This window comes from Drosophila gunungcola (assembly GCF_025200985.1).
Source record: "Drosophila gunungcola strain Sukarami chromosome 2R unlocalized genomic scaffold, Dgunungcola_SK_2 000004F, whole genome shotgun sequence".
Classification (NCBI taxonomy): Eukaryota; Metazoa; Arthropoda; class Insecta; order Diptera; family Drosophilidae; genus Drosophila; species Drosophila gunungcola.
This window is the reverse complement of record NW_026453167.1, coordinates 2,576,136-2,601,548: the sequence shown is the minus strand read 5'-3', so window position 1 is coordinate 2,601,548 and position 25,413 is coordinate 2,576,136. Positions and strand designations below refer to the sequence as shown.

Below are 25,413 nucleotides of genomic sequence, written 5' to 3'. Positions count from 1 at the left end.
TTTTAAATTTACATACTTATATATTTCAAAATCTTAAACTGTTAAACTGTCTAATAAATAAATGAAAAAATAAATGCAATCTTAGCATTTTAAAATATTTGATAAATATATCATTTAGCATAAGTTTGGCAGATTACAACTAAACACCCTGTATGTCTCGCGCTCTGGATTTTCTGCTGACCTGCGCAGTTTCCACCCCCAGAAAAAGGAAAAAAAAGTCCCCTTGGCGCTCTGTGTTCTCACACTTTTGGGCTTCCCACTCTCTGGTGGTGCATTTGATTCCATTCATTTCCTTTGTCGCTCCAATTACTCTATGTCTTTTGGTCACTTGGCTCTTCCTCTCTTTGACAGAATATGTCTTCTCTTTTATAATAAGTCTCTTTTGAACATTTTGTTTTGTAAATGCAAGCACCTTGCGTAGGTAATTTTCAGTAACATACGACACATTACAAAAACAATTATTCAATTACACTTTCTTTATTCTTTTTATCGACATTCTCCACTGACAAGACCAAGTTAGCCAAAAACAATTTCATTCATTAGTAAAATGTATTTTTTTTTTCATTGAGTTTAGTTATATTAAAGGTTTTATGTTGCATTAGAGCGATAAAACGTTTTATAGGAAATAAACTATGAAAAATTATTTTATTTTTCCATATTTTCAATTTTATGATTTTTGCAGTAATATTTATTTAATAAACAAGATTTTTGAAACAAGTACAGCATAATTTGAATCATTTTCTAAAGTTTTGCTTTGTCTTTGTTTTGAGCAGGTACATTGGCAGAAATAATTTATTATTAATCTGATTTCTGAGATTATATATTAAAATGCACTATTTTGATAAGCTTAAGCGGTGACACTAAGAGAAAACTTAAGAGTAAGAAGATACGCTCTTTGTAAAGAGATGCCTACCAAAGAGATTTGGGAAATGGTCTTGGCAGTCGCCTCGATGTCCAATTGAATTCCTGAAATTAAACGTTTTTCTTTTCCCGTCGTGTGCAGTTGCTTCCGCTCCCGTTATTCGCCGTTCTGGGATTCCCGCTGGCGGACTCTAGTGACTATATCACCTTGATTATCTTTTTGGGAAAATGTAAACTTCTCCAAGGATACAAAGTGCAACAAAAATAACGGTTAACTTAGCTAGTGCGCAATATTAGTGGCCTAAAAATAGCAAAGAAAATATTAGCGAGAATAGCAGACATGCCGTTTTGTTTTTGGGCCTCTGTGTGTGCCTGAGTGTCTGCGAGTGAAGTGGATATTTAAAAATAAAACAACGCTGGGACACAATTGAAATTTATTGGCCAACTGCCCAGAAAAACTCCAGGTGATAACCACTAATTTAAATGATTCTTTGTCTCTTCTTCTTTGGGCCATATTTTGTTGTTAATCAAATTCTCTGGGGGAAACTTTCAACGCTCTCTCAGATTACTCTCTCCTCTCTGTGATTTCACACTCTCTCCCTGATTTCTCTTAAGCCACCGCTATATTTAGTATGACCAAACTTCATTTTAGGTTTGATTTAAAGTAGGTAGCGCAAATACTTGGTGTTTTCAAATTCCCTTAAAAAACAAGTGGGATTCGGGGTGTTAAAAACCTGGTACCTGCCTTATCTACTAGCCACACGGACTGCCATTGTCTGCCCATCTGCCCACTTTGACAATTGTCAAGCCCCAGGCAACGTCATTATTTCGCTTTCCGCCAGACCTCTTGGCCTGTCTCGGCTTTTCTCGGCATAATTAGTGTAATTGGGGCCAAGCTTGACTCGATTTCTTGGCTTCTGCTTGTCATTCGCTTGATTGGCAACAGTAATAGTTGCACATGCAACACCCCCTTCGAAGAATTTCCTTGAAAACACAGTAAAACAATCTAAAGTTAAAACTTTGCTGAAACAAAAGTTTTTTTAACTAAAATTGACGACGAACCTTTGTTCGATTCGGTCTCCATAAACTAAGCTCCGTAAACTAGTCTTTACTTTTGAAATTGATTTACTATTTTTTGCTTAAAAATTTGATTTAACTTAAATTTTAATATTTATTTTGTTTTTTAATAATTTTATTGAGCATTCGGTGAAATTCAACTGCTCTTTTTTGAACAAACTAACTTTAAAAAAAAAACGTTAACAAATTTTTATCAAAATTTCATTTATTTAGGTGTGGGGATAATTTATAAGTACAGGTTTTACATTTTTAATTCAGCTTCAAATTAAAATTATTTAAAAAAAAACAAAAAGTTGCCTGACCTAGGAAGTTGAAGTAAACTTTTAAACGTAACTCTTTGTTGTCACAAAAAATCGGATAAGAATATATGTAATACCACACACAAAACCATTAAATAAAACATGTGTTTGGACATTCTGGTGGTAGTTTAAGCAATAGCAGTTACCCTGTTGTTAAAATTGCACCACCCCCTGGTATAAAATACTCTCAAAAGTGGCTGCAACCCTGGGATCCCACGCACTGACGTCGGTGCAACTCACCCTGAAAACAATTTGTAGTTCGGGCTTTTTATGTACTGAGTGGCTGTGTGTACCGACGAGTATGTAGTTCAAGGTCGTTGGACAAGTTCTGTCCGCTGGCTAAGATGTGTGTTGGTGGTCCCATTACCATATCCACACGGAGAAGCTGAAACTTGAGACCCCGGTGGCAAGTTGAAGGACATGTGAATGCCCCACTTGAGACGCTATTCTTGGGCTCCAAAGAGTCCATTCAGTTGACACTAATCACAGCCCACGTCAGCTCCATGAAAACGTGGCACTAATGAGTAGCGGTCATGCAACGTGTTGGTGACCCCTTGGAATATGGCACCTGGCCAAGGATCCTCCTCCACAGTCAGCAAAACAGCAACAGGAAGCGCAGTCATTGAACAGTTAATGGAGTGCAGATTGCAAAAAGGGGCGCCAACATTCCGGGCCACTGGGCAGACGAAAGTGACCATAAATCCAACGCCTGCTCTCTAATCAACTTGCCCCCTGGCCAGAAGCCAATGGCCAATAAAAGCGGATGCCCCACTTGGCCGGGCTTAATGTCAGCTAATTGCACTGGCCGGGAGCTCTTTTCCTCAGACTAAGCGTCGTCAGTGTGCTCCCCATAGTCCCCGACTCCGGCGTATCAAGTTCAATGGGGCGCTAACTGTTGTTATGGTAACGAAGCAGTGGAGCTTGTTTTAGATGAACTTGACCTAACTATCAAGATTATTATAATAAAAAATATAAAAATAAAATATAGCTATGTTGCATAAGATTTACTAAGCACAATATAAATATTAATATATTGTTATTTACCAAACTTAAAAATCAACCACTTAATATAATAAAAATTTACAAATCTTCTTAATTAAGGCAGATAATAAAGGCAAAAGTATGATTATCTTTGGTACTATAAGTACCAATTTATATTAAGAAAATCAACCCTTTTTAAATCTGTTTCAGATTAGAGAACACTTTTGAAAACAAAATTTTTAAGTTTTGAAATTGTGTAAACAAGTTTTTAGAGAAAAACGTTAAATTATACTATTTTACTCCTATAATATCTTAAACAAAAAACATGCCGTTGTTATATTGCAAATGGACTTGTAGAAGGAATGTTTGTTATAATGTATATATATTTTTTTGCTGTGCCACATAGTAAATTAACTTATAGAAGTAGGACTGTATGTTAATATCCGAAACAGAGCTTTGGCAACATTTACCAGTGTTTGGTGTCCTTTGTAGCGAGTGACGTAAACGAAGTAGTTTGAGGAAAGGGGGAAGGTTATGGTGTTTATGGTTGGTGGTCGGTGGGTGGCTTTTTTAGTGGGTGGCAGCCTTGGGCTGTGGAATTATCATTTGGCTTTCGCCTGGCCCCGTTTGCCCCCCGTTGACATGCTTATGCGCAAATTTTTTGTTAAAGTCTCTTATCGATTTTGTTAACTCGATTATAGGAACAGAGCAAAAAGGATAAATTGTAGGGGATAAGCAAGGACAGTGACTCGTCGACGGTTGTGTGACATGCTAGCAGCAGTTATGGCATCGGACATCAACTGGGATCCAGGTGAGTGACGCACAAGAGCTGTCCAAAATGATTGATTAATTCTTTGCGACATTTTTACAGCTCTTTCTAAATTGATCAGCACGCTCAAGGAGTCGGAAAACCTGTCCAATGACCAGGAGATTGACTTCCTGAAGGCTTTGCTGGAGTCCAAGGAGCTGAATGCCCTGGTCAATGTCCACACGAAGGTGGCCAAGGTGGGGCGGGATGATCGTCTGGCCCCCGTGCTCTCCACCTCCGCCCAGGTGCTGTATGAGGTCCTGGAGCAGCTGTCGCAGCACTGCCACCTGAACGACGACTGCAAGGAGGCCTTCCACCTGCTGCAGGACTCTCACGTCCAGGTGAGTTATTAAATCGGGAAATAATACAATTGAGCTTTCCCTCAAACCTACATCTGCCACCTGTACAAGCGAGTTTTTCTTAAATTTAACAAAATCTATGAATTTTCCAATAAGTTTTAGGAAGATCTTAAAATTTTAGTTTAATTTATATTTTTTTTTAATAGGCAAAAGCCTATTGGTCGTTGTATTAAAAAATATCTAATAATTCTTAGGTTTATTAGGTACAAAATAGTTGTATTATAAAAGTAAGATAAATCATTTGAAGCTGCTTGTGAATTCCTTTCTTTTAAGACATTTTTAGATAAATTATTAAGATAATATATAAGTTCAAGTTTCTAATAAAAATTTCAGCACCTCCTGTTTGCCCACGATGCCATTGCCCAGAAGGACTTCTACCCGCATTTGCCGGAGGCGCCTGTCGAAATGGACGAGGATGAGGAGACCATCAAGATTGTGCAGCTGGTGAAGAGCAACGAGCCCCTGGTGAGTGTGCATTTCCAGCTGGACCATCACTTTTCCATGCCCATCTCATCTCGCCGTGATCGCTGTTCTGTGCTGTCCATCGCTTTTCTCTGTCCACTCGACTTTCATTTCCGACCCCCAACCCCCACTTTCACCACCCTCCTCCTCCCCCCTTTCGCCTTTGCCAACTGCTCCTCTCTCTTTGCGCCTTCATTCATTTTCGTACTTCTACTGTAATCGCCTTCATGTCAACTCTTCCCAATGCTAATCAATTTTGTAAACTTTGCCTTTGTTAAAATCGAATGAAATCGAATCCAATTTCTCGAATTCGTCCATAACAAATAAACAAAAATGCATTTGCAACAAACAAATATAATATAAAATCGAAAAATGTCAAAAAAAATATAAAAACACAGACAGGAGCACAGAGTGCGGAGCCAATTGTTGTAAGTAATCGAATGTCCATAACTGTACAAAATGTCCACTGATAATAAAAAAAAAAGAAACCCGTTTGCCAAGCACCAAATACAACAAATAACAAAAGATACATAACATAAGATACATTCCGTTGTCCTCATTCCTTTGTCGTTGTTGTTGTGTTGTTGTTGTGACACATACATCAGATATATATATAGACATCCAGAACATCGGAAACCTCACTTCACACAGATACACACTCGCACACAGAGGCACACACACGCACACATACGCGCTTTGGGTTGAATTTCTAGTGATAGCTATTGCCTACTTTTAGGGGGCCACCATTAAAACGGACGAGGAAACGGGCAAGATAATCATCGCGAGAATCATGCACGGGGGAGCTGCCGATCGATCCGGATTGATACACGTCGGCGACGAGGTCATCGAGGTCAACAACATCAACGTGGAGGGCAAGACGCCAGGCGATGTGCTCACCATATTGGTAAGTTCATTTCAAAAAACATTAGAATTCTCTAAATCTGTATTAGATTTTACGTGAAACTAATTTTTATCCTAGAAGATTAAATCCCTTAACGAACTTTGATTTCTTAAAAGCCGTGTTTAAAATAGTTTAATGGGTAAAATATAAATCCAGATTTTAATGATAAAATATGGCTAACTATATGCTTAATTCTAACTAAATTAAAAATTCTATTTTATTCAAATAAAAATATTCTATTTAAAAAGTGCTTTAAATTCGTTTTAAGATTTAAATAAGGCGTTGCAACCATACCAATGTTCTAACTAAATCCCTTCCCTGCAGCAAAACTCTGAGGGCACCATTACCTTCAAGCTGGTCCCCGCGGACAACAAGGGCGCCCAGCGCGAGTCCAAGGTGCGGGTGCGGGCCCATTTCGACTACAATCCGGATGTGGATCCCTATATACCGTGCAAGGAGGCGGGCCTGGCCTTCCAGCGTGGCGATGTGCTGCATATTGTGGGCCAGGACGATGCCTACTGGTGGCAGGCGCGCAAGGAGCACGAACGCTCGGCGAGAGCTGGTCTGATACCCAGTCGGGCGCTGCAGGAGCGCCGCATCCTCCACGACCGATCGCAGAAGGATGGCGTTGATCTGGACTTGAAGCGTAAGCATCCTCGGGCTTGCCAACTCATTGCACCCATAACATTGTCCATCCGCATGACTAAAATTGCTCTAATTTCATGATGCATCGCAAATACCCGTTATCAAAATCCGCAATTGAACACATACATCACCCAACCAACCATTGCCATCGCCAGCCGGATCATGCGCCTCACTCTGCACCACCCCACCTGGTTCCCCGCGACTGCCTGCCAGCAGCAGCAGCTCCTCCTGCCGCCAGCCCAAGACTAAAAAGATCATGTACGATTTGACAGAGAACGACGACTTTGATCGCGAGCAGATCGCCACGTACGAGGAGGTGGCCAAGCTGTATCCCCGGCCAGGTGTCTTCAGGCCCATCGTGCTCATCGGAGCGCCCGGCGTGGGTCGCAACGAGCTGCGCCGTCGGCTGATAGCCCGGGATCCCGAGAAGTTCCGCAGCCCAGTGCCGTGTAAGTATTATTCGTGAATGAAAAATAATGAATGAAAAAATAACAGTGGTGAACTAAATTGTTCACCTAAGTGCATAATTCACTTTAACGGATGAAACAAAATTGTTCACTCACTAAGCTCAGCTGTTGAATTGTTCACTTACTAGCTTAAAGATTCCTTAGTTGTTCATTGGCTTAGTAGTTCATTTTCTCAGTTGTTTATTGCTTGTGAACCAAATTTATTAAAAGATAACAAGTGAGTGCGTCACAAAGATAGCAAATGAAAAAGACATAATCAAAAGTCATTTAATATAGTACTAAGTTATTGAAGAATTACAGGAAAACAATCAGAATTTTAGTCAAATCTAAGCTGATTAACAGTGACCAACTGATCTTGTTGATTAAAGTGAACTCTTTTCTTTTCTTAAACATCATAAACAATAAACCTTATCTTTTGTAGACACCACACGACCAATGCGCACTGGAGAAGTGGCCGGACGTGAGTACATCTTTGTGCCGCGTGAGAAAATGGATGCGGACATCGAGGCTGGAAAGTTTGTGGAACACGGCGAGTACAAAGGTCATTTGTATGGAACGTCGGCGGAGAGCGTCAAGTCAATCGTGAATGCGGGATGTGTTTGTGTGCTGAGTCCGCACTACCAGGCAATCAAGACTCTGCGCACGGCCCAGCTGAAACCGTTCCTCATCCACGTGAAACCACCAGAGTTGGACATCCTGAAGGCCACGCGAACGGAGGCCAGGGCCAAGTCCACCTTCGATGAGGCGAATGCCAGGAGTTTCACAGACGAGGAGTTCGAGGATATGGTCAAGTCGGCCGAACGCATCGATTTCCTGTACGGACACTTCTTTGACGTGGAGCTGATCAATGGAGAGCTGGTCAGCGCCTTTGAGCAGCTCGTCCAGAATGTCCAGCGGCTGGAGAACGAGCCCATATGGGCGCCATCCATGTGGGTGCAGTAGGAGTACTATAGTACTATGCCAAACAATGTGGAGAAGCATTTCATGCAATTTGTTAGACGACAACAACACCAAAGTATTTTTGCCATACGAATTTAGCATACGAATATGCTAGAGAGACAGAGGAGGAGGAGATACACTATTTACCCGTAGGCGGTCCTGCTGGGCACTCCCGTCCGGCCTTAGTCCTTTTCACGACATGTACCTTTTTGCGTCACAGTGAAAACAAAGAAATGAATACAATAATAGACACAGACAAAAGAGAAGGAAATTAAAACTCAACCAGCATCTATCTTACAATTACGATAACAATTAAATTATAAAAACTTGTTGTACAAAATTTATTTGTGTTCAAAAATGGACTAAATTATAAATGTATTTATTACACGTTGTTGAAATCAAAGAACAGAGTTAATCCCCCCTGTAACCCTTATGCTAACCGTATTGTATCTCAATTGTATATACACTCACTCACTAACTAGAGCATATTGGATACAATCTCAATTTCTGTGTAACATGTCTCATTTCGAAAACTGATTTCATCAAAAACGTAGTGACAAATTGTTGAAAACAAGTGAGAATTATTAATAAAAACCTATTTTAAATGCCATTAAGAGAGGGAAGCGTTGATTCTAAGCTAGACTTTGGATAGGCTATATTACATTTATTTGGGATTGAGAAGACTTAAACACAGCATTATTTGGGCAGCACATTTTTTGTCGACATATTGACATGCTCTCACGTACATACATATATTTATTTATATATATTCTGTCACTTATGTTAACCTATGGCAAATATGTAAATTTAGCTTAGCCATATGAAGTCTATCCAGGATATATTGTTCAGTTTCCTTGATTGTTTTTTTTTTTTGTATTCGATTTAGTACTCATCTAGATCAAGTTTCCTACACTCAGAGAATTTTTGGATAATTCCTTAATATGGCCTTAAAAATGAGCCCCTTTAAATATTAAGGAAAAATAACCTTAAAGTTTAACTAAAGTAATTTTTCGATCATATTTTTCTTAATTTATATAGTAGACTGAAGTTTTATTTTTTCTTTTCTGAGTGTATGAAATGAAAATATTTTATTTGCTTTGGTCATTGAAATGTTCTAATAATTTCAGTCACATCATTGGTTTTTTAGAAAGATTCGTACCTAATATGGCTCTAAAAATTTCACGACATGAACATTTTCATTTCATAGGATTTTTGATTCAGGTGAAGTAACATATTCTTGAGTGTGAAGACAAAGACTTATTTCACATCTACCTAGATAAGTGGATCAGGTACGATATCCAGCCAAATCCCCTTACAGCTATAGTTGCGATTTGGTGCCGGATCGGGAGACACTTAATCCGTAGAATTGGGCCAGTCTTCTGGCCTCCCGCCATCCCGCCTCGACTGCTCCGTGAACTGTGGAGTAGAAATGCTCACTGGAGGCCTCGCCGGCAAACTGGACAATCGGTCTATCGCAGCGACTCTGCTGCCACGCCTCCTCCTCCTCCGCAGCCTTCTCCTTCTCCGGCGTGGTGGCCACCACTGTGAGGGGATGGGCCAACTCTCGAGCTCCGGTGCCCAGTTGCTCCGTGTCCATGGATCGATAGGAATAGGAACCACGGAAGTTTTCATTTGTGTGCCAAGCGGAAGTGCGGAAACTGGAAGGCTCTGGGATTTTCCACTTGAGGAACCTTCGGAAGAGGTACATCACACCCGATTGGACCTCATCCGCGGGCAGGGTTTCCATATGCCGGCCACTTTCATTGGTGATCCAGCCGGCCAGAACCCTGGGCTGATAGCTTACCCTGTAGAAGCCGAAGACTTCCTCCAGCCAGGATCTTGAGGTTCCACGAATATCATCTAGGTCCTCTTCCCGCCAAAGCAGGGTGAAGCCCGTCCAATCCTCGGGCCAAAAAGCCTCGGGGAACTCCACAAAGATCTTGTTGACCGTGCCAAAGGCCAGGCCATCAATGGCGCGTTGTTTCTCCACGGGAAGCTGCGGCTCGAACAGCCTGAAGTGCTGATCCTTGAGAACGCCCAGGGAAACGGTTATGACAACATGATCGGCAATGCAGTTGTCACCATTGCTCAGCTGCAGCTCCACACGTCCATCGTTGCGGTTCCAGTTGATCTTCAAGACACGAGTGGCGAGAAGTAGTCGCTGCTCCAGAACTCCATGCTCCACATTCAATTCCCGTGAACGCATGAGGAGCCTCAGCAGCTCCACATAGCCTTTGTCCTTCCAGTTGAGCAGGATGTCGCCCTCGCACTCCCAGTAGTCCAGATAGCCCCTGCCCGAAACCTGTTCCAGGGTATCCGAAGCCTCAACGGAGTTCTCGAACTTCTGGTAGTTAACAAAGAACTCCCTGGCCACCTCGGCGTCTATGTCGGAGTTTTCGGGACGCCGGAGAGTATCGTAGAACTTGTTGGTCAGGTAGCTGCCCAAGGAACCGCTGCAGTGGCGCAACTCCAACTGCCGGGTAACCAATGAATCACCCACAATGGCCTTGAGGCGACTGGCCACCTGTTCGGCCACCACTTCTCCATTGGACCTCACGCACTGGTAGTTCTCATACACCGGACCCGTGGACTCCAGCAGCTCCTCATCAGCCTTACGAGTGATCTCATAGACCAGGTTATCCCTTTCGCCGTGACACCATTGCGCTCCGAGATCAATGACATTATCGGCAAAGGGAATGGTGTGGATGCGACCACCCAGACGATCCTCCGCCTCCACCACGAGCACATTCTGGAAGCCCAGCTCCAGGAGCTTGGTGGCACAGGCCACGCCCGAGGCTCCCGCTCCGATGACGACGATCTTGCGATCCAGATTCCGCTGTGCGCCACTCATTCCGGGTAACTGAATCTGTTTCTGCAAGTAAAGGGGTTGCCGAGCAACAGGAGAATAGCAAATTAATGTACAAACAGCTTGGGTTTGCAAAGGCAAATGTGAGCAAGTGGGTCGGTGACAATTGTGCATACACTCAGCAAAAAAAATATCTACAGTCTTCAAAAAAATCATGTGATTTTGACCACTCTAAGTATCTACCTTTGGTTTGGTTTTGTTTGTTTGGGCTTATTTAAATTTGTGTTTGCTTTAGCGTATTAAGATTTCTTTTTAAATAATATTAAAAAAAAAGTTATGACATTAACATTTAGAAGTACTGTCACATAAGCTTGGAATTTCGTAACTTCACTGGTCAAAATTCAGAAGCAAATTATAATTATTGCTTACCAAATTGTTTTTCAAAATTGCCAAAAAATCGCCTTTTTGTTTACGCTTTCACTTTTAAAAATAGCATAGAAACAGATTTCGCAATGTATGTTTTACCTATTATATTAAAAGCAATAAAAAGGTTGTCTATATTAGATATTTACACAAGTAGAGACATTGTAGACACCTGTTTGAATGATGTTGTTTTAAGCAACAAAATTGGTTAAATTTTTCAAAGATTTATTGATGATTTTTCCAAGTGCACACAGCGCCACCGTTATGCGATTCGTTAATGGAATTGACACTTGAATTTCAACACCGCCCACTTTCCGCATAACAATAAAAAAATGTCTTTTCATTAAAAAGTCGGCATAGTCGCTCATCTGTTTCGATAACGAATTCCTGTCCGCAATTCCGACTTTTGATAAGAGTTTCGAAAAAGCTCCCCCCACCAACACAAAAACCCCAAGAGCAACACACTCGGCCAAAGGAAAACCACACATGTGTACAAACACATAAATATGTTAGCTCGCTTCTGGCTACATGAATTTATAAATAGCCACAGTAGCCAAGGGAAATCGGAGGCGAAAAGGGGGAGGAAAATTCGCAAAAGGAGTATCTAGTGTCTAGCCAACCGGACCAGCTGGTTTTACCTGAAGTTCACCTGAAATCTGTTTTTTTTTGACAACGAGAGGAGATGGGAAGAAAAGGGAAAGCGACTTCCGCCTCCTTCGTTTTGGCATTGATTTTATATTTTTGGCCAACAAAAATGTTCAAGGTTTTCTGCCACAAACAATAATACAAAAAATATCGAAGAGGAAATGGAATTTTTTCGTCACTTTTTGGGGGTGATAATGAAGAATAATTTCACTTCACTGCACACTCCACTCACCAAAATAACTCGAAAACCGTTTAGCCGTAATTATTCAACAATTTAACATTTCTACCGGAAAGTTTACCAAATATACTATATATTTGCAGCAGGAAAAACTCCAGCTTCGCGGAAAATGCAAACAAAACTGAATGCCGAAAACAGAAAACATCACATGGAAACGTGCGGTTCTGCCCGTGTGCTTATGCTGTGAGCAGGGGCGTAGTCCGGATTTCAAAGGGGGATTATGTACTGGTATATTTAGTTGTATCCCCTCGAGAACGCCACTGTGCACTCTGCGCAGACTGCAAGCTCCCCAAAAGCTCTGGCCAAAAGCACCCAACACAGCTGAGTGAGTGGGTAAATCGAGTGGGTTGCCGAGTGGCTTGGGGTATTGAGACAAAATGGGAAAGGGCCTGGCTCCCCTGCCCAAATGCACAGAAAAAAATGTCGTAAGAATGTAAATTTTAAATTAAAAACTAATATATCTTGCATTTTTTAAAGCCGCTTGTTTTCTTAAAAAAATAAAGGTATTTTGACTACCAATTAAATAGCTTCCTCTAATAAAAAAAACTGTTTAATCTAAAAATATTGCGTTCCCCTACTTTAGAAATCTTAATGACAGAAAAAAAATTTAAGTTATATAGACTGAAAACTTTATACCTTTCTTTGGTTTTAGTTGAGAGACAAGAAATGATGTTTTCAAAATTTTTCAATTTTTAAATACCCGGTTTAACATATTTATATATCTCAAATTTATAGCCTTCCATTTTATTTAAAAAAAAAACCATCAAAACTAATTAATTGTTTCAGAGAGACATTTTTCCTCTGTACACTTACTAAATTTTCCTCTTGGCACCCCTTAAAATTAATAATTAATGCAATTTATGTATATATATATATATATATTTACTTCAACTGCATACAAGTTTTTGCTAGATTTGGTTAAAGGAATTTCCTAAGACTCTTCGTTAAATAACTCGTTTGATATTGGTAGGTCCATTTTCAGTATATATGCAGATATATCCTTCGATGTATGTACAGGTCAGTTGCAGTATCCTTTGGCCAAATCGGGAATGACAGAAATCTGGAGCACTCGGTATTATAAGTAATTAGTTGTCTTTTATTACCCGCCTACATTGACTTTACATGATCATCTTTTCGTAGCTTTGGAATTATATTAAATATTTATATATATGTATAGAGGCTGGTAATAAATCTGGTTAAAATTTTTCCACGTGTATATACAGCAAGGGAGTTAACTTGAAATATGCTGATAATTCGTTTAAATAAATACTATTTGATTTGCTTTAAGGGACCGAAATAAAAAACCAAGCCATGTTATAAATAAATCTAATTTACACTAAATATATAACCGATTTTGGAAACATAAACGAAAGCAATTACAAAATAATAAACAAAATTATCACAAACAATAACAGCCCGGATAGGATGAGAATGGCGGCCCATTGTCGTTTATCTGTGGGGAGAAATAAGAAAAAGTTATTTGATTTAAATATATAAGAAAATTTAGGAGCAGAAAGTAGGTAAATTAGATTTGAGATTACTGATTTATGATTACCAAACAAGTTTAAATAAAATATTTGGTGTGCCACAAAAATCACTAGAACTTTAAGACCAATTACGAAAGTGTCTAAAAGTATGCAACAATATATTTAAGGTCTATAAGTCCTTGAATTTATTTTGATGGACTATGCTAACTTCTTAGTGAATACTTTTGGACGCCTTTTAAAATGATTTTAAAACACTCGTAACTTTTGTGGCCCCCCCTTGTAATATTTTTAAGAACATTCGTTCGTAATTAGTCATGTTCCATGAATCAGTAATCCTATAATCGAAATTCCTAGCCAAGTGCCCCTAAATCCGCACCACTCACCATTATTCATGTGCAAGACTTTGGCAACTTTCTTCATGGTGGTGTCCAATTTGGACTCCGTGGTATCGAACTCGTTTCCGAAGTCATCCAGCATCACGGCCTGTTCATCGAGTTCCACGCCAATTTGCCGCGAAACCGTCTTTAGAGTGCCAATTGAATCACTGATCATGTCCAGCTGCTCATCCTGCCCCTGGATCATGCGCTGCTGTATGGACACCGTCTCGCCCACATACCTATGACTCGGACTGTCCATGCCGCCGTGATGCGTCTGCCCGTAATGACTGGGACTGTCCAGGGCATTCTCCAGCTTGGAGTACTTGGTGCCACTGTGGCGGGAAGCTGCTGCCGCTGCGGCCGACATGGTTCCAGCAATGGTATTGGCCACCACCTGGCTGCCACTGTTGATCAGCGAGTTGCCGTTGATTATGCCACTGGGACACTCCACCAAATACGTGCGATCGTTGTGCGGATGCTGATGGTACTCGTTGGAATTGGAATTGGTGTTCGCGTTTGGTATGGCAATGGAGTGATTGTGATTGGGGCTATGCCGATCGTTGTCCAGTAGCGGCTGATGTGCGGTGATGTCTCTGTCCCTGCTCCGGTTCAGGCTCATCTTATCCTTCATCTGCTTGACCTCATCGCGCGTGTTGTCGATGAAGTGGCGCCGGCTGGAGAGTTCACGGTTGTCGATCCGAAACTTGCTCGGATTCTTCTCAACGATGCGTACAGGATCGAAATGGTTAGGGTTAAGGAGGAAACCTTGGATAAATTGAGGAGCCTTTTTCTATGTAAGGAGTAACAGATAAATATAGCCGATTGGTCCGACTTTTACATACCCAGTACTCACTTTATAAAACACACAAAATATAACAATATATGATAATATTATATGTAATAAATAAAACGTATCAGTAAATAATAAAACTGAGAGATGAAAAAAATTATAGAATACCTCAGAACGGTTCACACAATATAAAAAAATTATACTAAGTTCAATAAACTAAAAATTATTAGTAAATAAAAAAATTTAAAATAAAATAAAGGATTTAAATTATTTGGTTTATATAGATTAATAGAAAGATTGGCCTATATTCGAATGTTATCCATAAATTGTAGACAGAATTGAGTAAACTAGTAAAGAAATAAAACTAAAAGGAATGTTATGGGACTGGTAGTTGAATCTTAATTTTTTTTAAGCTCAGAAGAATAAAAAAAAACGGACGTGTGCAAAATTTACTTAGGAAAATCATAAATTCTCATTAAGTAAAGTGCAACCCCTTGAGTACCGGATAAAGAAATTGATTTTCCAATGTATTGCTTTGCCAAAAAGGATATTGATAGTGTCCTCGAGGTCCTCGAGATCCCACTCGATGCTCCGGAGCGAGTTACGCAGCTCGGTGGTGGTCCATTCAGCCTCCGTTCCTCCACTTTCACCCAACTCCCGCCAACGCAAATAGAGGCCGCGGGTTTTGTTCAGAGCTTTGAAGACCTCACTGCGAAGAAAATAAGAGAGGTAAGTTGTCTTGGGTTTTGGCCAGGAAAACTGCAGTTGCCATTATAGCCAGCGAATGGACCTACTCCTTGACTACGAAAAAAGGATCCTCCAGAGACATGCCGTGTTCAGTTCTTGGCCCAAAACGGAAATAAAAACTACTAGCAGTTTTTCACCAGAGTGGCGCACTCGACGTTTATTTTCATGGATTTTTCCGGGCTAAAACCACCCCCAAAAATTGTGGGGGGAAAGTGCAAGTTGCTAATGCCAATGGGGGTTACATCAAAATTCAATCGAAAATTCCCCTGAATTTATGTTTTCTATTTGTCTCTATATTTCTTTTAGCAGCAATTTCACAATCAACTGGGTTTTATCTTTGGCCAAGAGCGAAGTTCGCACAGCACGTTTATTGATTATTGCACTTGGGGCCGCGCTGTCTTATCGCCCGATTACTCTATAGACTCCACCGATTTAGCTGGTTTCGCCGATGGCCCAGAGAACACTGTCGTTATTCGCGCTCCGAAGGCTAAAACCCCCTTCAATGAACCATTGGCATTTGTTTACGCCGCTCTCGCGCTTGCGCATTACCACCCAAATTTTGCTACCCCCTAAAAAAAACCATTTTTGAAAACAACCCGTAATATAGCCAAGAAATTCCACAACAACAAAAATTTGCCAAAATGCCAGCACTATTTTAATTTTTTTGTCACTCACCTGCTGCTCGTCGCCACCTCATTAAGCAAACTACGATCCCAGAACACGGTGACTGACTCTAATTTTAAATATACACTATACAAATTTTGAAATCTTCGTTTATAAATTAGTTTTATTTTTGTTTTGGCTTACAGCAAAATAATCCGTCAGACTTAGTATGACCTAATCGCGTTAGAGCATTTAGCTCAAATTATATTTAGTATGTATCGTTTAAGCAGAAAATACGTTTAGTGACTATATAGTGTGCGGGAACTCTGGTTTTTTAAATTTAAAATCTTGTAGTTTTTTGTTTAAGAAAACAGAAGTGGACAAAAAAAACAACGGAAATTATGAAAACGTTTTTCAGCCAATATTTAAGAAGTCATAACTAAAGAGATTAAAGTTAAATTTATATTAGCTTTTAAATTTTGTATGAATGTTTGAGGCGATAACTCTTGAATTTTACTATAAACACGCAAAGTAAAAAATATTGTAACATTCTTTACAGTAAAACAGCTTTCTAATTAGATTCCGACCACCTTCATGATAAAAAATTTTAAAGCAACCGCGAAGTCTTCTTTCAGCCATAAAAAGTATTTCGTTGTCATTGTGCGACTGTCACACTGCACACCTTTGGCCGTTTTATTTAGACCGCTCTCAAATAAGTTTGAAAAGTGCTTGCAAAATGTTGCAAAACGACGCGGTACGGACTTTGCAATATGATAGTGAGATTCGTGTGGCCCAGCAGCCAAGCCCCTCAGAGCCTAGAGGTAAATTTGGATTATAGTTTCGAAATAAAATGAAAACACTGAGTGAATCACCTTCGGACAATGGTAACTGCCTTGTTACCAACTGATAAGCACTGCACCGGATTAATTATTATTGGCAGCTAGTGTGTCACAGTTCGACGCAAATATGCGGCAACAAGTTGGCTATATCTTATCGGCTAGCGTTTTGTTGTGGTCTCGGTCTCCTTCCTCAAGTGCCTTTGTTTGGGGCGATCGAACCTACTATAAAACACAACTTATCTGTATTAAATAGAACACATTTTTCTATTCCAAGAAAAGTAATAAAACTTTGGGGAAAAAAACCAATATTATTTTTTTTTAATTAAAAAATAAAAACGCCTTTTTCTTCTGATCAAAAATGAACAGTTTTTACTAGAATATTTAAAAAAATCAAAACAATCGGGTTTTTCTATACTATGTATACAGAAATACAGAATATATCAGAAATTTATTTAAAATTTACCTTAGCAATAGTGAATATCTTATTTTATTTTTGTTAGTATACTTTAAGCTCATGCATAAAACTTATTAGTTTACAATTATTTTTTTTGTTTTAAATAGTTCCACAGAATTGGTTGAACAACGATTTATTAAAACCTCTACATTCTACCTTCAGTTTACGACTCCCATATCAGCATTACATCGCAGCCACGGCCGGAAACTCCCCGGATTCCCCTGCCGATACCCATAGCCACAGTTACGGGCAGTAGGTCCTTTATTCCCCTATCCGGATACGATTGCCTAGCGGATCTGCCATCCGTGCATATTGAACAGACCTTTGAGCTGAATGAGGGTATTTTAAATGCATTCAAAATTCTAGACATTCATTTCAGCCCTAAGACTTCTCATTTCATTTTTAGCTCTAACAGCAGTTTCTTCAGAAAATCGTTATGTGGTGCGATCTCCATTGGGCGATGCCATTTTCGCGGCCAGCGAAAGTTCCACAGAGAAAAGTCGTCTTCTCTGGGGAGCTGGACGACCCTTTCAGATGCACCTTCTCGACAAAACCCATCAAGAAGCGCTGGTCTTCCGAAAGAAACTAGCCCTGGGAACACTCTGCTGCCAGCCGAAATGTCTGGAGATCTGGGTGCCACCGGGTACTCTGCTCGGAAGAGTGGTGCAGTCACCCTCTTTCATGCAGCCAGAGTTCTTCATCGAGGATGGAAGCACAGGGGAGCCCGTGTTTTGTGTGGAAGGTCCTCCCAACTCTGGATTCTACTGCTTTTGCCTGCAGAGGGAATGCTACTTTAGGGTAAGAATATTGAAAAATACTTCTAAAGCGATTCTTTTGTGATATAATCTTGTTTAAGTAAATCAAAATCACGTTTAAAATAATAGAAGTTTTTCAGCTTATGGAAATAGCAATCGAAAATAGTTTGGAAGCAACTCTTCAAATCAATTTTATATTTTCTTGTAGCAAATACTATTACCCAAATGGGGCAAATATTAAAATCACCTTTTTTAAATATTTATTTAATAAATTGATAAATAAAACTTTTTTTTTAATTTAAAAATATATGAGATATTTCGGTATTAACTTTATTGTTATCCTAGTGTTACAAGTATATTTAAAACTTTTTATTCCAATTCAACTTGCAGATGTACAAGAAATTAGTTATTTTCTTAAGTTATCATAAATTCGTTTTACATTTTCCTAAGAACAATTTTCTCATTTAGTAAATATAACTAATATTTCTGTTTTCCTCTACAGATTAATTCAGGTGGCACTATGAGGGCTTCCATAGACCATAAATGGCTGGCCAGCAAGTCTCAGTACACAACAAATATTTACTTCAGTGATACAAAGCTAACGGCCAAAGAACGAGCCTTGATTTTAGGATCAGCATTTTTACTGGTAACTTTATTAACTAGCAAAAGAAAAGACCTAAATAACATTAAACACTATTTCTTCCAGGAATATCTGTACTTCCAAACCCGCTTCTAGACCAAACAACTTTAATAAACCTTGTATATTCACATTGATTTCTTTATTTTTGTCATTTTTTTGTATAAGATTTTGTTTTTTTGTGTTGTGTTTTTTTTTCAGTTTTTTGATATATTTTACAATAATGTAATAGATCACTTCATTTTCTTGTTGTTTAACCACATACATACATTCAAATATATATGGATATATATCTATGTGTATATATATACGTTGCTGCAGCTTTTGCCATAGCAGTTTGTACAATAATTTTCATTTATATCTATCAACTTTGTGTAGTTTGTTTGACTAACCTACCGCTTAATGCATATATGACAACATATTGATTATTTACAGTTAGCTATTCTTCATCATTTCGTTTCTCTTCTGCCAAATACAAAATTAAAACAAACAATTAAAAGAGTCTCGTGGTCTCGTCGTTTAAAAAATTAAAACAAAACTAGTTATCGTTTCTCATTCACCGATTTCAGTTGCTCTTCTTAACTTCTGGTGTGTGATAACAATTTCGAAATAAGGAAGAACTACGTGATTTGATTTGATTTGGATTTGGATTTGGACTTGGTCTTGGAAAACCAATACAATACAACTCAGTGTAGGTGTTCGTTCTGATTCAATATCGGGGCTAGGCCTTAGAAATAACACACTTTTACATTTGTAGATAGACTCACAGCACTTCAGGAGTTTTTTTTTTTGCATTTATGCATTTCGAAAACAAACTATAGTTTACTGTATATAATGTATATAGATTTTTACGTGTGAGTGTGCTTGCTTGGTTGCTTGGTTGGCTTATAACTAGGGCTAGCTGATGACGATTCCTTAAACTAAATACTTAAGAGGGGGATGAATGACTGCCTTTTGCTTTGTATAAGATTCTTTCTGGGCAGTTCCCGTTCCCCGTAGAGTGTTCACACTGGAATAGCTGACTCGCCTATCTGGCTCTCCCACATCGTTTGATTACGATCGGCGATTAGCCCAATATCATTGGCGAGGTCTTACAGGCTAGCTCTAGAGTATGTTGTGTGTGTGTGTGTGTGCCCAAATGCGATATGCTTAGACATTTGATATGCGCTCGTTGGAGGTGGTTTGGTCATGATGTTGGCGGCCCTCGCTCCTGGAATTGTAGACCGGGGCGGCATACTGATGGTGACTGATGGTGTCCAGGTGGTAGACCGCTGCTGGATACTGATAGCCTCAGCTGGGCTGCAGCATGTACATGTACTGTCAGTTGCTGGCCGCCGCCGAAGCAGCCACGGGAACGGGAACAGCAACGGGAACGGCGACGGGAACAGGTAGATCCTGGCCAGATCGAGCCCGCTTTTCGCCACTACCCTCTGCCGGATTGTCGCTCTCCTCGCCTGTGCTGCTAAAACTGCCCGGCAATCGTCGCTTGAGACTGTGATTCAGGCCATTGGCCACCGTTTCGTCTTCGGACATGGAACTGGCCCTTTTTGGGGTATTCCCCGCACTGTCGTTGTCCAGTGATGCTATGGCCGAGGCTATGGCCGCACTGAAGCCATCTTCGGAAGCGCTATCCTGCGAGACGGGACCTGTGGCATCTTGGGCCAACTGCATCATGCCGGAGGGCGTGGTGTAGCCACTCAGCTTGTTCGGATCCTTCTCCAGCAGTTTCTGGGCCAGCAACTTGAGGGAAATCAAGGAATTCTCGCAGTCACTTGTGTCGATCTCAGTGAGACTTATCCCAGCCCGCTCTATTTCGGCGTACGTTCCAAATGGCAGCTTCTGCAGGCACTCCAGCTTCTGAACGTGCGTCTTGGAGCGCAGATGCTTGGCCAAATGGCCGTGGATGCGGAAGGCAATCTTGCAGTCGGTGCACTCGAAGGGTCGCGGATTGGAGGTGGTTGGAACGCCAAACGTCGACGTCATCATCACCTTGTTCTTGTGTGCCTCCGATCGTTCGTGCTTCTGCAGATGACCCTGTGTCCGGAAGGAGATGCTGCACGGTTCGCACTTGAACTTACGCTCCATGTAATGGATGTTCATGTGCAGGGTAAGCTGATGTTGCCGCTGGAAGGTCTTGGCGCAGATGGTGCACGTGGGTCGCGCATCGCTGGCAATGGGAGCTGGCGGCACTCCCCTGCCGTAGGACACATGCTGGAGTTCACTGCTCTTGCTGCTGGGTGTGGAGTTCTTAAAGCCATCTTCGCCCACAATCACAGTACGCTGCGTGGGCTGCGTTGAGTTGGCGGAGGCGGTTGAAGTGGTTGCCACAGCAGAAGCCGTTGAAGTAGTCACTGTGGCAGGCACACTTACAGCCACAGCTGGTGGCGGTGGATTTCCCAGCACTCCGCTGAAATCATTGGCATCCGGTTGCTGCACTGCAGCGGGCAGATTGGCATTATGCGGCTCCACAATGTTGGGCTTCTCATGATCCGATTGTGCTTCGTTCTCCTCGCTTTCCTCCTGGCTAATCTTTACAGGATTTGGTGTTGATGTAACTGGCGGGATGACAGGAGCTATAGTTGGCAGCTCTGTGGCTTCCGGAGTCTTAACTTCATGCACTTCAATGCTGGGCACCTCGTTTATGCTCATGACGGGTCTGTTGCTGCTGCTGCTGCTGCTGCTGCTAGTAAATAGATTGCTACTACTGCTGATAACGGGCGAGGCAGTGGAGTACAAAGTATTCATCAGATAGCTGCGACTGAACTGACTCTGCTTTATCTTGGCCTGGTGCAGAGCATGCTCCTTGATGTAGGTCTGAAGCTGGACATCCTCGCCCTCGGCCTCGTGCTTGGCCTGCTCCTCCATTTCGGCGGAGATGCGCACCTTATCCGACACCGAGATCAGGGTCTTCATGAAGCCACTCGCGTTGCCAGAACTGCCAAAGATCACGTCGTGTATCTGCTGAGCCTGCGATTTGGGCAGTTCTTGGATGGCAGTTCCTGGATGATGAACTGGCGATGGCGAGATGGCGGACATCGGGCCACGCGGCTTGGTGAGAGTGAGATCCATGGGGGCACTCTCCTCGCTGGCCACGCTGCGCTTGGGCTTGGACTCCTCCGGATTGGAGTAATACTGTTCCTGCTTCTGGTAGTCAAACGGTGGCTTGGGCGACGTAAAAGAGCACACCAATCGCTTAGGCAGCGAGCCCGAAGAGCCAATGCTGTTGGCAGGACTGGCCGCCGGCAGAGGGGTATCCTGCAGCTGCGGATAGGGCGACACACTCTGCGGAATGGGCGGCGTCATCGATAGCGATAGCAGACCCCTGGCTGCCTCGTGTTCTTTTAAGCGCGACTTGGATTCATCGGTATCTGTTTAAAATGATTTAAGTTAATAAGTAAGCGCTACCCCATGGATAAGTATATAACATCTGCTTACCACTGCTTTCCGATTCATTGTCGCTGTAGTCATCGGAATCGGATTCGCCAGCCATTGAGGAAGTGCGTCCGCCGGCCGAAGTGGATGACTGCTGGTCAAAGTCCATGTCCACATCCAGGAACTCGCTATCTGGTGGCATTGGTCCCGGATTGATGCCCAGTTCAATGCACTTCTTGAAATGGGTCTTCGATTGCATGTGCTTGGTCAGATTGCCCTTGGTCTTGAAACTGTGAGAGATCAAAGATGTTATGTATTGGAAACTTGAGTCGAAATGATTTCATTACTAACCTGAAATTGCAGTGGCTGCAGGTAAATGGCCTCACATCCGTGTGGGTGCGTATATGCTTCTTCAGCATGGAGGGCTTCTTGCAGCGAATACCGCACTCGGAGCAAACATACCGGCCCCTTCCTCTGCCGCGTATGTACGTGTAATCCTCGTGCGACTCATAGCCACCCACCAGGGGCTGTCCCGACGGACTCGTCTCCAGCTTCTTGGCCTGCGCCTCCTCGTTCGCTTTGGCCGCCACATTTGCCTCGCTGAGCGCGGCCACTGTGACAGTGGGTGGCGTCTTCACGGGTCCCCGATAGAAGGCACTGCTACTGGTCGTGGTCGACGTGGAGCACACTGTCTGCTGTGAGGCCACCAGATTGTAGCTCAGTTTTCCCAAGCCAGCCATTGCGGTGGAACTGCCATTTCCCAGCATCCGCTGACGTGAGTCATACAGCGCCATCACCTGCTTCAGTTTGAAGCCCAGCGGATGTGGCTGATTCTCCTCGCACACCTGCCACACACTGTACATCGACAGTTTGTGCATTCCGGCCACATACGAGGGTTGCGGACAGTTCACCGTACAGTAGAACATCTTGGTGCTGCACTTGAGACCCAAATAGGTGTAGGCATGTCCATTTAGATAGAGTTGCACACAGGATTTCGAGGGCCTGGGAGTTTCCGGCGAGATCAGTGGTAGTGTGTTGGCCGTGGGCGTTATGCCATGATGGCGTTTCGGTGTAAAGGTTCCTGGTTTCAGCGGCAAACTAGTGGGTCGCAGGAACTTGGACTTGGCCGATCCCGATGAGGAACTGGCCACCTCCTCGGTGGCACTGCCATTGGGAGTCTCCACATGGAGCGGTTGCAAGGTCAACTCCTGCTGTTTGCCAGCCATAACATTGTCCAGATTGAAGTGACGCACTTCTGGTTCCGCCGTCTTCACGTTATCGGCCATGCGTAGAAAGTTGAATGGAGCCTTCTTCGCCGTCTCCTTGCTGTTCCATTGCAAGCTTGTCGCTGGGCAGGCGTTGGTGGCTGTCGGCTGAACTCGCTGGGCAGATTCTGAACCCCACCAAATGGCGACAGGGCCTTCAGTTCTCCCACTCCAGCTCCACCCAGCAAAAGTGGACTGGGTTGCTTGCGACTCGGACTACGTCCTCGACTCGCCGCAATGGGCAACTGCAATTGCTGTGGCGGCGGCGGCAGCAGTGGCATTTGTGGCGTCAAACTTCCTGGCCCCGGCATTCCAGGCACATGAGGTATTGGCGTGACGGGCGTGGCATTTTTATCACCACCACCGCTCATGGGTGGCAAAGTCAACGGATTGAAGGCAGTTATCGAGTTGATGGGCGGAAACTGAAAGTGCTGGGGGCCAGTGCTAACGCCGAGCAGTCCACTGCCACTGACCAGTGCCATCAGCTTGCGCTCCTTGCTCGAAGGTCCTGCCTCGTTGTTGTTGTTGTTGGCCTTCACGGAGACATCCTGGAAGCTGCCGCCGGACAGCAACGGCGTTCGTATCATCTTGGGGCTGTTGTCCATGTCCGGGCACTCCGAAATGGGTATCATGCTGCCGCCCGAGGAGGTGAACCGGCGAAGGCGCTCCTCCTTGCTGGACTGCAACTCGGGCACACCATTGTTGTTGAAGGAGAAATTGAAGCTTGGCGTGGCGGGGGCTACGACCTGATCGCTGGTCTTCACACGCTTTGCCGGCTGAGCCTCAATGTCGCGCAAGGCAAACTGTCGATCCTCGTGCATTTTGGTTATGACCACCGCATCCTGGGGCTTGCGCGGTGCACTCTGTCGCGAATAGTCCACCAGGGGAGTTTTGCCCAGCAGAGGACCTGGCGACGGCAGTGGTGCATCCACAAAGCGCAGTGCTTCAATCTGAGGAGCAGGAGCAGTAGCAGGAGCAGGAGCAGGAGCAGGAGCAGTTGCAGTGGGAGCTGTTACTGTAGAAGTCCTTGCCGGCGTTTGTGCTGCACTGAGACGATTCAATACCAGAGTGCTCCTCTTGGTCTTCAACTGCGACCACGCCAGCTTGGCCAGTGACAATGGATTCTTCGAGTTGGCCATGTGACTCTTCAGCTCCGGCAGACTTAGCGAGATCGAATTGGAGCGGAAGGGCGACGAGGCGGGACTCATGGGCGCACTGGAGCTGGCATCCTGGCAGTAGGTGCTGTTGTGCAGCTTCAGTTCGTCCGCACTGCGGAACTCATTGGCACAGATGGGGCACGAGTAGACTGCATCATCGCCCTCGCCAATTGGCACCGCCAATCCTCGAGCATTAAGCAGCAGATTCTTGATGATCGAGTTGTTCACCTGGGCAGGAGGTGCGGCAGTTTTGGCGCTGCTCGATGGATTCGCTGAGCTCGCCGGTGTCGATGCCACAGAGCTGATGGGCAGGGAACTCACTGGCACTGTGACCAAAGTTGGTTTGGGCTTCGCTGACAGGTTCAAAGGCATCACGTGCACTGCTGCCGCGGGTTGTTCCACTTTAGGCACTGGCGTGGCCGGATCCTGGCGGTATTGCATCGTTTGCATGGGCAGCGGAGAGGGCGGGGGCGGCAGTTGTTGCTGCTGTTTCACAGGCGTTGTTGCTACTGTTGCTGGCTTATAAGTGTTCCTTTTAGCCAAGCCATTTGGTGGTTCCAGTTGCTGCTGCTGCTGCTGACTCTCCTGCTGCTGTTGCATGTACGTATAGTAGTTCTGCTGCTCGAGTTGCTGCTGCTGCATTAACTGCTGCTGTTGTTGCTGCTGTTGTTGCTGCTGTTGCTGCTGCTGTTGCTGCTGCTGTTGCTGCTGCTGTTGCTGCTGCTGCTGCTTCTGGACTATGGCCTGTGCCAAATTCACTTTCGTCTCGCGCTCTGGCATCTGTGCATTGATATTATGACTGCTGTTCGCATGCAGTGCCGTCGTGTTGCTGCTGCCGTGCTGCGTTGCACTGTTGCTGTTGGCATTGTTGAAGCTGCGGGAACGACTCAGCTGCTTGGGGTATTTCTTTTGCAGCAGTATCTCCTTGTTCTCCACAATGGCTTCATTCTGAGAGATCAACTTGGAAATGTGCTCTTGCACTTTGGCCACATTCTGAAAGGATTGAATCCAAAGTTAGT

At 43.1% G+C, this 25,413-nt stretch overlaps 5 protein-coding genes across 11 annotated transcripts in view; 2 read left to right on the top strand and 3 right to left on the bottom strand.

The window, feature by feature from the left end:
* Positions 1–970: 970 nt before the first annotated feature.
* Positions 971–8,413, top strand: LOC128253851 (MAGUK p55 subfamily member 7). 5 transcript variants are annotated; one of them, XM_052982536.1, is made up of 9 exons: positions 971–1,325; positions 3,926–4,029; positions 4,090–4,367; positions 4,719–4,850; positions 5,246–5,275; positions 5,584–5,751; positions 6,073–6,394; positions 6,549–6,842; positions 7,282–8,413. In XM_052982536.1, the coding sequence occupies exons 2-9, from the start codon at positions 3,987–3,989 to the stop codon at positions 7,800–7,802; spliced, it is 1,788 nt and encodes a 595-aa protein (XP_052838496.1). In that variant the 5' UTR covers positions 971–1,325; positions 3,926–3,986; the 3' UTR covers positions 7,803–8,413. The 5 variants fall into 5 exon arrangements, with proteins under 5 accessions (XP_052838496.1, XP_052838498.1, XP_052838495.1 ...); XM_052982538.1 differs by having other exon boundaries at positions 3,920–4,029; positions 6,666–6,842; XM_052982535.1 differs by having other exon boundaries at positions 3,920–4,029.
* Positions 8,414–8,448: 35 nt separating this feature from the next.
* LOC128253852 (spermine oxidase) lies at positions 8,449–12,116 on the bottom strand. Of its 2 annotated transcripts, none has more exons than XM_052982541.1 (2): positions 11,906–12,116; positions 8,449–10,665 (listed from the first exon to the last, which is right to left on the bottom strand). In XM_052982541.1, exon 2 carries the CDS (start codon positions 10,648–10,650, stop codon positions 9,118–9,120), a length of 1,533 nt encoding a protein of 510 aa, XP_052838501.1. In that variant the 5' UTR covers positions 10,651–10,665; positions 11,906–12,116; the 3' UTR covers positions 8,449–9,117. The 2 variants fall into 2 exon arrangements, with proteins under 2 accessions (XP_052838501.1, XP_052838500.1); XM_052982540.1 differs by having other exon boundaries at positions 8,449–10,671; positions 11,906–12,115.
* Positions 12,117–12,768: 652 nt separating this feature from the next.
* On the bottom strand, positions 12,769–16,163 carry LOC128254109 (syntaxin-6). Of its 2 annotated transcripts, none has more exons than XM_052982932.1 (4): positions 15,988–16,163; positions 15,117–15,274; positions 13,782–14,504; positions 12,769–13,364 (listed from the first exon to the last, which is right to left on the bottom strand). In XM_052982932.1, exons 3-4 carry the CDS (start codon positions 14,404–14,406, stop codon positions 13,288–13,290), a joined length of 702 nt encoding a protein of 233 aa, XP_052838892.1. In that variant the 5' UTR covers positions 14,407–14,504; positions 15,117–15,274; positions 15,988–16,163; the 3' UTR covers positions 12,769–13,287. The 2 variants fall into 2 exon arrangements, with proteins under 2 accessions (XP_052838892.1, XP_052838891.1); XM_052982931.1 differs by lacking the exon at positions 15,988–16,163 and adding an exon at positions 15,360–15,921.
* A 396-nt stretch (positions 16,164–16,559) lies between these two features.
* On the top strand, positions 16,560–18,794 carry LOC128254278 (phospholipid scramblase 1). Its single transcript, XM_052983222.1, has 5 exons — positions 16,560–16,736; positions 17,371–17,547; positions 17,615–18,006; positions 18,466–18,609; positions 18,670–18,794. The coding sequence occupies exons 1-5, from the start codon at positions 16,652–16,654 to the stop codon at positions 18,697–18,699; spliced, it is 828 nt and encodes a 275-aa protein (XP_052839182.1). The 5' UTR covers positions 16,560–16,651; the 3' UTR covers positions 18,700–18,794.
* The window catches only part of LOC128254273 (uncharacterized), a 49,395-nt gene continuing 42,709 nt past the window's right edge, over positions 18,728–25,413 (bottom strand). The window contains 4 exon segments of the mRNA XM_052983209.1: positions 18,728–21,968; positions 22,036–22,262; positions 22,324–23,314; positions 23,317–25,387. Coding sequence (XP_052839169.1) covers positions 19,921–21,968; positions 22,036–22,262; positions 22,324–23,314; positions 23,317–25,387 — 5,337 coding nt within the window. The 3' untranslated portion in view covers positions 18,728–19,920.